Source organism: Chanos chanos, chromosome 1 (genome assembly GCF_902362185.1).
Source record: "Chanos chanos chromosome 1, fChaCha1.1, whole genome shotgun sequence".
Taxonomy (NCBI): Eukaryota; Metazoa; Chordata; class Actinopteri; order Gonorynchiformes; family Chanidae; genus Chanos; species Chanos chanos.
Genome location: NC_044495.1, coordinates 25,637,211 through 25,648,236, shown reverse-complemented (window position 1 = coordinate 25,648,236; position 11,026 = coordinate 25,637,211). Strand labels below are relative to the sequence as shown.

The 11,026-nt window shown below is 39.2% G+C and overlaps 1 protein-coding gene across 1 annotated transcript in view; it reads right to left on the bottom strand.

Annotated features, from left to right (window-relative positions):
• Positions 1 to 7,370: 7,370 nt before the first annotated feature.
• stab2 (stabilin 2) overlaps positions 7,371 to 11,026 on the bottom strand; it is a 32,922-nt gene continuing 29,266 nt past the window's right edge. Inside the window, exons 59-68 of the mRNA XM_030777386.1 lie at positions 10,613 to 10,754; positions 10,079 to 10,212; positions 9,774 to 9,936; positions 9,069 to 9,175; positions 8,850 to 8,969; positions 8,565 to 8,714; positions 8,246 to 8,365; positions 7,837 to 7,968; positions 7,644 to 7,742; positions 7,371 to 7,427 (exon numbers count right to left, since the gene is read on the bottom strand). Of these exons, the coding sequence (XP_030633246.1) occupies positions 7,371 to 7,427; positions 7,644 to 7,742; positions 7,837 to 7,968; positions 8,246 to 8,365; positions 8,565 to 8,714; positions 8,850 to 8,969; positions 9,069 to 9,175; positions 9,774 to 9,936; positions 10,079 to 10,212; positions 10,613 to 10,754 (1,224 nt within the window). The remainder of the gene's footprint in view (positions 7,428 to 7,643; positions 7,743 to 7,836; positions 7,969 to 8,245; positions 8,366 to 8,564; positions 8,715 to 8,849; positions 8,970 to 9,068; positions 9,176 to 9,773; positions 9,937 to 10,078; positions 10,213 to 10,612; positions 10,755 to 11,026) is intronic.

Here is an 11,026-nt window from a genome sequence, read left to right as displayed (position 1 = left end):
AAACCCTGTTATCATAGGAAAAATGACTCTCTGCAGAGAAGTGGGGCATTAAGTGCTGCACGTTGCAGTCACTCGACTTTTCTCGTGACATTAAGCCACGTCACTCATTTGAAATGACAAGAATTCATCTCAACTTCTATTAATTGTTAGAGAGAGACAGAGAAGAGAGAGAAAGACAGAGAGAGGTAGAGATGGGGAAGTAAGGTCTCTCAGTGGAATGTGTAAAATAAACAGTGAAATACTGCATACCTTGGCAGGACAGGGTGACACATAGCTAAGAGCTAAGAAAACACCTGTCAGCTGGCTAGAAAATGTATGTTAAGCACCCATTTGTGTGTGTGTGTGTGCATGTGTGAGTATATGTTGATTCTGTCTCTTGGTAGGCATGAATTGAACCATATCCCCCCACATCTCGACACACACTAAACCATAACTAATTTAACAATAAAAAAAACGGTTGCTACCTATTCAAAACTAACCCTTCATGTCTCTGTTTCATTTCTCATGTACAGAACTACCTGGCTTAACAAAGGTGGAATAATTTAAAATTGTGCTCCAACTTGTAGCGTGCTGGTAATTTCTTGTAAAATATGCAAATCAATATCTACATTCTGTCAAGCAGATATCCTGTCAAGCAGATGAAAGGAATAGGATTGGCTAAAGTCAGTCGCCCTGGCAAACACAGGAGTATCTGAATGTATGCCACCTCCACTCTGGTGGTACAGTTGTTTGTGTACAGGAAATTTAGTTAGTCAGTGTCACATGTTTCCAAACAATTTGTCGAGTTTGTTGGCTCAACTTACTTCAGGTTGAGTGTTTTAACATTTTACAAAACTTGAATTGTTCTCTTGGTTCATCAGCTTACCCCTTAGGCTGAGAAAAGAGGGAGGTGTGCACAAGGTCTCACTAAGAAAATTGTACCTGAAAAGTATCTGAAATATGGGGTATTTAATTTTCATTACATTTAATTAAAATTAACAACTGAATTATCTAAAATCTTTAGGAGCGTATTTCTTTGTTCGTCTTGCGGTTGTTTATGGTGTGAACACAGGCTTTGAGCGTAAAGAATGATAGAGTAAAGAAGGTTGTTTTTGAACTCTGTAAATGTCTTACCTGACCTTTTTATCGCCAGAATAAACAAAGTGGTTGAGTGTGTGTCTGTGTGTTTGTGCACAACTTCAGACAGCTGCAGGAGAATCTGGTTTAGTCCCATAGTGCTGGTAAATCATGGTTGTACAATTGTTAAAATGCAAAATTATTACCATCAGCTTCTAGCTTCCACTACCACACACGGACTAATCTGTAGTCACAGGAACCACAGCTTATGTGTGACCCATAATCATGGAGCGAACTTGTGTGGCTGTTCTGCATTAACACCAGTTCTCTATGAGTGTTTGTGCAGGAGAGGACGTGTGTGTATGCTGCTGGATCTGAGGACCAACATTCTGGCTAAAGGGTACAGTGATGTTTCCGTGGAGAGAGATTGTGCTATGATGGATGCTATTAATGGTAAATTCTTCAGTGTGGCCTGTTTGTTTGAATGCTTTATACATTATACAGATGGTCATATTAAATTCCATGTCATGTAACTGGAATTTAAATGACTTTATTTATTAAATTTTGTTTTTCAAGTCAGGATTTGATTTAAGAATGAGGACAGGTATAATAACACAGCTGTATATACAAACAAACAAACAAACAAACAAACAATTTCATTTACCCTGGTGCACCGTTTCTGTGAGGTTACCACCTAAATCTTTCTGTCAGAAAATTAAGCTGTTGTAATATTAAAATCACAAAAGGTCTTGTTATTTAGACATAAATAGATTTGCTCTGGTTATTCTGAGATGAGTAACTCCAGTCTTTGACTGGGGAAAAGGAGGGTTTGCAGCTGAGTGTTATGCAAATTTGTTTGGACAGATGCTAATCATGAGGAGTCATAAAGTAATGTGTGGGCAGATGGTAATAACGAGGAGAAAAGTGTCTGATATGACTTAATTATTAATTGTGTTGCTTAATCGATGTGAGGTTAGTTAAAATAATAGTTAATGTAAACATTAATAGTTTGAGTCACTTCCATATTTAGATGGGAAAAATATGTGATTGTAACATCACAGATAATTTAGTTATAAGTGAGCAAAATAAACTGAATCAGTAAGTAGAATTTGATTGTGACCAAATGAAACATAGATAAAATGAAACTTAACAATAATAATCAAAGCAATGATGAAAGTGAACATACAAATAAATAAATTAGAAAATACAGACATAAGAAACATATATAATTTTAGGAATATAAACTTTATTAATTCTATAATTCTAGCAAACACAAGCTGGTCCACCAAAATACAAAGCACACTAGAAAAGCTAGAATGAAAAGAAAAAAAGAACCTGTGAAACAACCGTCATCATCACAGCTATGCTGTTGATTTACTATGACTACAGTTGGAAAGTAGTTATCAGGGGAGATAACTATGCTATCTCACCAGCTGCCGTGAAAGAGCTGACTACCTAGAGACACCCGCTGATAGATGGACAGGTTTGGTGATTCGCTGGCCATGAGAAGCTGTTTTAGAGAGACTGGCTCCATATCTGTAAGCAAGAAGGTCAGAGAAAAGGACAGGAGCCTTTCAAGTCCCTCAGCAGTTCAGCTCCTTGGACGTACTGTCTGAGGCAATTAGTAACCAAACAAGAACGGGACGTTTGAAGATTGAGGCACAACTGCAGATGAGGGGAATTTTAAGATTCAAATCCAGGTATTAGTTGTTCAATGTTTTAAGGTATTAGTGGTATTAATGGTTAGGTGTTTCACCAGCGACTGCAACTCCTTAAATGTAAAAGCTTCCCAGCATTTTTATTCAGGCGAAATGTGGGAGTATTTTGGTAGGCTGGAAAAGTTCTTTTAGCTCTGGTGATTGGCTGTTAAAGTAACAAAGAATACACACAGGATTCACCTCTTCTCTCCCACTGTCATGTCCTTGAATGTACAATAATATCTGACAGCTAACTTCTTTAAAATGTTCGTCACAAGATTTTATTACATTATATGTACCAAAAGTATTTCTTAACCTTGAATTCAAATTTAAACAATATCAAGATTGACACTACTAGGTGTCACTCTGGCTTCTAATGCCTCAAGCTACAGTTTTCTTGTGCTTGCAGAACGTGTGAATGATTCTGAAATAGGTCACATTCAAAACAGCATGTTTTGTTAATAAGGTTCATTTTACAGATCCATAACTGGTTATGACAGTAGTCTTTTGGAACCATTTCGTAACATAGCAAGACCTGAACAAAGCTGACTGACAGCCTCTTTGTCTCTGTCTGTGTTGATATTACTATCTCTAGCATCCACATCCTGGAAGTGCTAATACTGCAGACAGTTAGGGGTGGCCCTAAGCTTCTCCAGACTTGTCATGCCAACTGGGATTCCTGATGCTATCAGATGTAGATGTCCAGCCCTCCTGAGGTGAGGTAAATTTAGCTTTGGATGTGGCCTGATGTTTTAGGTGTGACCATGTCCTGTCTCACCTACTTGAATGTTCGAATGTTAGTGGTAATATTATGGACATGTAGGCACTTGTCTGCAAGTTGTTGCATAGAAAAAAACATGTCTGGACTGCACTGATAATAATTAAAAGCCAGCAATGTTTCATAAGTAGTGCATTTTTAAACTTTGGTATTAGGGATAGCTAATGTTACACTTCAAAAGGAACACTAAGGCAACAGTGGTTGAAAATGATCTAATATGGACATGTTCATTATAAGAACACAGTTAATTACAAATGCAGATATTACAGATATCTACTACTAATGGGAGTGCAGTGGATGAGCTGTTGTGCAGCTCCAAACTTTGCAGTTGTCTTTGCAAACTACAACACTAACTATTGACATATAGAACAGGTTCAGGTCTGGCTTAAGGTGATTTCTTTAAGCTTTCTTGTATATATTTGACCAGTTATTGGTTAAAGATGCAGAAATTTTACATGTTTATGCACTGTAATATTATGAAATTTTAGGCTACATGTCCCACTAACTGTCACTGAACAGAGGTACTATGGTCTTACTCAACCATTTTTTAATAATTTAAGTCCAGATCACATTAATGTGTAATGCAGTTTGTGCAATGAGAAGTTCACCATGTCACAATGGATTACTTTTCACTGAGGCCTGTTATCCATACGAACACTGTGATGAAAACAGATTATAAGAAATATGCTAAATCGACTCTGCTACTGCTTACTGTATTGTTTGTTAGTTACTTGATATCATATATCTAATGCTTCTGAGGATGTACACATTGTGTATCTGGATACTAGATAAACAACTGAAAGTGGCTCCGTAGGCATGCTCACAGACTAGTTAGAGCATCATTTGTATTGCCATTTGATTGCTTATTTTGATTTATTCAGTTAAAACACTTTTCAGCTATCCAAAATAGAATTGCTTGTTTAGCTGTCCAAATAGTACCAGCCTCTAAACACCATGTCACGCCTCTGCCCTCACTTCCTCCCTCTGCTGGTTGATCTGTGCTGGTTCTTTGTCAGCCATTCGATCGTTGTATGTATACTGCTTGTGCTTTTGCAATGTCTACTCTCAGTGAGTACACTGGGCTATGTCATTTCAAGTTCCCAGTTTCCCCTGTTCTGACTATTGTTAGTTCTCTTGATTTTTTGATTCCTTGCCTTGTCTGCAGTAGACCAATCATTGTGTACTTAACTCTGCCCATTTCATGTTTTGAATCTTGGAGCGTTATTCAATAAACATGCTCTGCACATGCTCAGTATGCATCCAGCTTCCCTTTCTAGTTGTGACACATCATTAACTGTATATTGCTCTTATAATTGGAAATAGCATAAACCACAATATTTTCACACTGTTTGGTGAACTATTTAACTATTTATTCAAACACACGCTCAATGTGTTTAAGATTAAAATCAGTTGTCCTCAATATCTTGGAAAAGTAACCTCTTCAACAGTAATGAACAATACAAATTAAAGTATCATGTGATCCCACCCCTTTTACAATGAATCAGCTTTCCTGTGCAATATAAATAGAGACAATTACAATGAGTGTGTGACAGATTTTACCTTAATTAGCTCAATAAATCTAATTTGGTGGACATTAGTCCTAGTAACATTTTTTTTTCCTCACATGGAAAGGGTCCCCTGTCAAGGTACAAGACTCAGATTGAAACAGGGTGATGGTTCAACTCCTGTTGAGCAATTATATTAACTTTAGGTAAGAATGTCAAAGATATGAGTTTTCAGTATTTACAATATAGCCTATAGATGGCAGTAGCCTATAGATGGCAGTAGAGACAAAAATCCAACAATAAGGTTGTAATCCAGTTGATAACGTACCTGTTAAGTTTCACTACCGGCCTTAATTATCGTGACATCATTTGTTTGGGTACAGTATCCTGAAGTTGTCAGGATTTTTTCTCTTCCAGTACTTGTCTATGTGATGCATCCTCTCTTCATCTCCTCTCATTTAGATGCATGTGGTGGCTAACAAGATGACTGCTTTCATCCAGGGCTTAATTCCCACTCAGTTCAACAAACATAGCCCTGTACCCATTTTAGAATATTATATTATAAAGGAAATTGTGCATCCTCCTCTTTTTTATTAGATTGAAACAACTGTTACTGCTATATTAGTGCTTCCACCAAGCTCAAAACAGTCACAATTATAAACCATGGGAGTAAGTGGGTCAAACCATCTGGCTGTTTATGCTTCATCTGCCCCACCATTCTGCAACCATCTGTGGAAAACCCTAGCTGTGAATTTCTATCTGTTGAAAACTCTACCTGTGTATTTCTGTTGTAATCTTTCATTCCTCAGGAATATTTTTTCTGACTAAGATCTGAGGTTTTCAGGAGGGGACTTTCATGGCTACTCAGCTGACCCCACAGATACTCATATAGGCAAACATGTCTCCAGTCTGAAGCTTGATAGTCTTTGATGGACCCTAATATTATTACAAATTACCTGAGAGAACCACAATGCTTTTGTTGGATTGCAAAATGTTAAAGTCTTACTGGTCTATTAATATATGATAGAGGTGTACTAATAGCCAAGAGGCATAAGTGGCAGTAAACATCTCACTATACCCTTTCACCTCAGTATTTTATACACCTTCTCACTTTCCCACTGCACCCTCCATTCTGTTACCAGCTGTCTCAGGTTTTACAGTTCTTGACTATGGGAGTGAGTTACCTCATGAGTTATCATGTACGAGGGAGCACCACACAGAGAGGCCATGTAACCCTGCCCTTAGTGAACTGCTTAAGCTCGTGGTCAAGGATGGAGGACTCGGTTCAAGGCTTATGATGGCACACTGCACCACTGCTGCTGGAGGTGACTGTATTCACTCTCTGACCTTTCATTCCATGCATAGTGTGGAGAGCAAACATTTTTGCCTATAAATGAACATACTTGTGTTTTGTGTAGTTGCATGTGTATGAATATGTATTTGTATGTTTGAGTTCACATGCACGTGCGAAAGGTTTGTTATGTGGCCCGTGTTGGTTGTTCCATCTCGTGCTCTGAGATTCATATATTTATGTGATTTATTACAGCTTTGGTCTCTGAAGTGTCTGAGACTAAGCTGCTGTGTCACCCAGCTTTTGATGACTCCCCGTCCACTGTCACAGGCACTGATGATCATGTGAAGGGTGACCAGATTTTTAAACGAGGACATCTAATGGTATGAGTACGCCTCATAGATCAGCACACCAGACAGTATTTGCCAAGATATGTGTAAGATTGTTCAATTTGTTGCTCTCACATATTTTTGCACACACAGTTTGACCCATCTGTGCCATTTTCCGGTGGCATACTGGTGCAGTTCTCACTGCACAGATTTATAACAAAGAACTGACTGTTCTTGAGGCTACACATGCCAGAACACTGGAAATGCCTTGACTGATGGCACCACAATGCTTTCCCCTCTGGAAAGCTGTACAGTTCATCCTCTACTGAATCATAGTTCCTCCTTAAGAAGTCTTTAATTAGGAGAGATCGATTTTAATGGCAGTAATGTTTATTTTTGACTCAACTTACAATTAGAAAATTGTTAACGATTTTTTTACGAGCAAACTTTTACAAATAAAATGTTTAATTTTTACTACTGCCTAATATGTGGAAGACACACATGCGCACTCTCATTCAAAATACACAAACAAACAAACAAACAAACACACAAACAAACAAACACTCCAGTTGGGATTGTGAGAGAACCAGTCAATCCATTCAGTAATTTCAAATGGGCACGTTCCTGTGGTCGTGCTGGGAATGGCTACCCTAGAACATTCTCTTAGAGTTTAGGATTAGAGTTTACGTAAACAAGAAGTAGCTAATGTGCTCTTCAGCTCTCCTGGAGATCATAGGAACCACTGCTCACAACCTTGTGTTTGTCCTCCTCCTGTAACACAAGCCATCAAAACAGGGCAATTAGCTCTGGTGTACAATACCTTCTCTGCGCCAACGATCCAGTCATCGAAAAAGCTATAACTCAGAGCCATCATCTGAATTTTTCCTTAGTATAAAAATACCTTTCTCATTTGTTTTGTTAGTCATAGTTACAGTCTAATAATTCTGCTCTATACTCGGTTATTGAGGGAAGTGAAATCTGACTTACTGCGAGAGCTGGATCACTGAGGACAGGGTTAGAGTCGTACACAGGGTTGCAAATGTTGGGACAAGATTCAGCAGGGACAGTCTCTTCCTCCTCGTACTCCTGACAATCAGAGTGGGGAATATTAAGAAAATGACCTTGACAAATATGGAGCTAGATATGCACCGATGACATTAAATGACACAACCCAACGCACCCTAAAGTAATGGAACTGGAAGGGTTTCTTCTTGTGGGTGTAGAAATGATATCCAACGAATCCTGCCGCACCGATAAGGAGAACCAGCAGCAAAATTCCAATGCCCAGTCCAGCTCTGTGTCCTGCATGGAGCTGAGAATGTATTGACAGAGCAAAGAATGAAAGATGTGACAGATACACATATACAATAAAGTTAACAGAATCATCTCTATTTACCTACTGATTTGAAAACATGCACAAATTTATGAGAATTGGCTTTAGTTTTTCCCCTATTCAGAGGAACCATGAAGATTTTTTAAATATATTTTTAAATCTGAAGTCAGAAAAGGAGCCAAAATCATAAAACAACAGTGCAAAGAAGTAAAATGAAAAAAAAATAAAAAAAAGACCAGAGAAAGTCATTTCACACCTTTGATGTGGGGTTTGGAGGCGGGGCCTTTAGTGGCCCTTGCAGAACGTGCAGGATTCCATTAGATGCCAGGATGTTTGAGTCAAGGACAAACTGGTTATTAATATACCCAGCGGAAGTCTACCCAGAGATGGAAAATACAAAATTATTTTGCCAGTCACTGAGCAAGAGCTCTTCCATGCGCAGCAGCAGAGAATTATTCAAACTTTGACCAAAACTATAATGTAGTCAACTGTCAAATGTTTGATGGCTTTAAAAGGATCAAACATTTTGCATCATTAATTTTAAGAGTTAAAAAAAAACCTTCTCTGTTTCTCACCATTACTTTGGGGTTCTGGAAATTTGGCACTCCGGCTATGCTCAGGCTGTGTCCCAGTCGGCTTCTGACGTGGCTGACGTTAATGAGATCCTGCAGTGCCAGCGCTCTGCCATCCAGGAGATGATGCTCTATGTCCCTGAATGTCAGAGACTGAGAAAGAGAAGAGAGAGATAGAGAGACAGAGGGAAGTTTCATATTCAGGGACCTTGAACATGAAAGCAGGCTCTATGTGTGTGTGTGTGTGTGTGTGTGTGTGTGTGTGAATTTCATCGCCAGAGCCCCGACCTCATTGTCATACAAGCCGCTGTTATCAGGTGCAAACAGAGTGGACTGGATGGTCACATCACTCAGGCGCTTCACAAATGCTTTGCCTGAAGCACTGGATTTGGAGTAGTTCAGAACTTGCTGCGAAAGAGAGGAAAACAATGGGCGACCAGACAAGATGCAGCAGCGATGAAAAGATGTGTTTATAGAGATGTGATTTCTGCATACTGCCGTACTTACAGAGAGGAAATTAGAGAGGGTGGGTCTAGCAGATATGACCTGCAGAAGGTTTCCGGTACATGAGTACCCGTCACCGATGTAGCCACTTTTACACTCACATTTCACATCTGGGTTAGACACAGGCAAACATCCAGGATTCAGTAAATCCATGCTTACAACAGAAGCTCTACCACATATACCATGTATGGGTATAGATGAAACACAAATAATGTATTCTGATCAAAATGAATTAAAAAACAAGTTTAATGAATACACCCATATACAGATAACTGCCAAAATAAAGGAAAAAACAACATTAAGGTTACCACGTATCAATGTAAGCTACCCATCAAGGGTAATTAAATGTACCAAAGCATACTGAAGCTAATCTACCAGATTGGTACCAGTGTGCTTTGGTCTAGATTCAGTAAATGTCCAGAGCTCTGTTTGAAGGATGCAATGCCACTGTTCCAAAGAGAAATTCCATGATTAAGTCATCCTAGAAGTGACCTGACCCTTTGGGGCACAGAAAGATTTTATCATTGGATGAGGCCGATCACTCAGAATGGTTCTGTATGTTTACAGTGCTCTCAGGACAGAACTCCCTTTCCACACCATAATAGAGATTCCAGAACCCTTCACAGTGGGCAAAAAAAGTCCATGGTCTTGTAGCTTTCTTTTGGCATGCTAAGTCATCCATACTCTTTTACTTTATACAGCTCTCACCCTTTATCCGGAAGCAGAAAGTATCCCAGGTCTCTCCTTCTTTGCGGGTGCCGTAGTCCACGATGCCCACGTGACCAAAGCCACACTTTGGGTTGGAGTATGTGGTCGGGTACGCTACCCTTCTGTCCTGCAGCCACCCAGCTGCACAGAAGTGAAACCCTGCCTGTGGAACAATTATAAGCAATACAGTGACTAAAAACACGCACGCACATGCACACACATACACACACACACACACACCCCACACATACACAAAAACATTTTCAACTGAGGAGAGTATTTTGTATTTGTATGTATAGCCCTACCTGTTGAGCGTAGGACAACTGAATGTAAGATGCGAGTGTTGCTCCCTCTTTTTGACAGGCCTTCTGTGCCTCGGTGTAATTGAGTTCATATGTGCCGTTGGGGGAACGATAATGGAATACACCAACAGTCTTATCTGTAAAACAGAGAGAAGGGCAAATGTTACTCCTCTTATTTCTCTTATATAAGGAAAAACACCCATTCAAAGTCTAAAGTCTAAACAGAAGTGAGATTGACACTGTATCAGCAGTATGCTTCTTCAGGAATAAAAATGACCAACATACTTTTTCCAGGTACTGCCGATATTCTGTAGTATGTGGTAATTTTATACATTGCTGCCCTTCAAATAATCCAGGATATTCACTCCCAGATTTAAGTGCACACACAATTTTAATTGTAATTCTATTTTTAGAAAAAAAAAATCTTTATTTAAGTGTCCATATTGAGAGAGACTGGGTTTGAATGGCCTCTCTTGTGCAGAGAGAAAAATGTGGTAGAATGAGGAACAGGCAGTGGAGATGATATTAGACACTCACCCTCATAGTGCAGGTCAGTGCACTTGGCATCTTTGTGGCATTGTCCATTCTCCTGGAGACAGCGATTCACAGGGACCTGCTTTGCCTCACACACAGTACCATCCCCCATGTAGCCACTCTTACATTCACACTTTTTCTTCCCCTACAATACGCACAGACAGATATATGTTTACACAGCCAGACTTTAAAAGTAAAAAGTGGAAAAAACCAACACAAGAAGCTGAAGACTTACTTAATCCAGCTTTAACACAAGCCACTGAGGTTCATCTTATTACAAGATGAAAAATTAAGTTCATGAAACAGCCTATTTACTCGCTTTAGCTACTACTGACACAGTACTGATGGCAGACATTTTGACAGTGAAAATAAAGAGAAGGACCCAGCTTTCTCATTCTCTCTCCATAAGGAATGTTC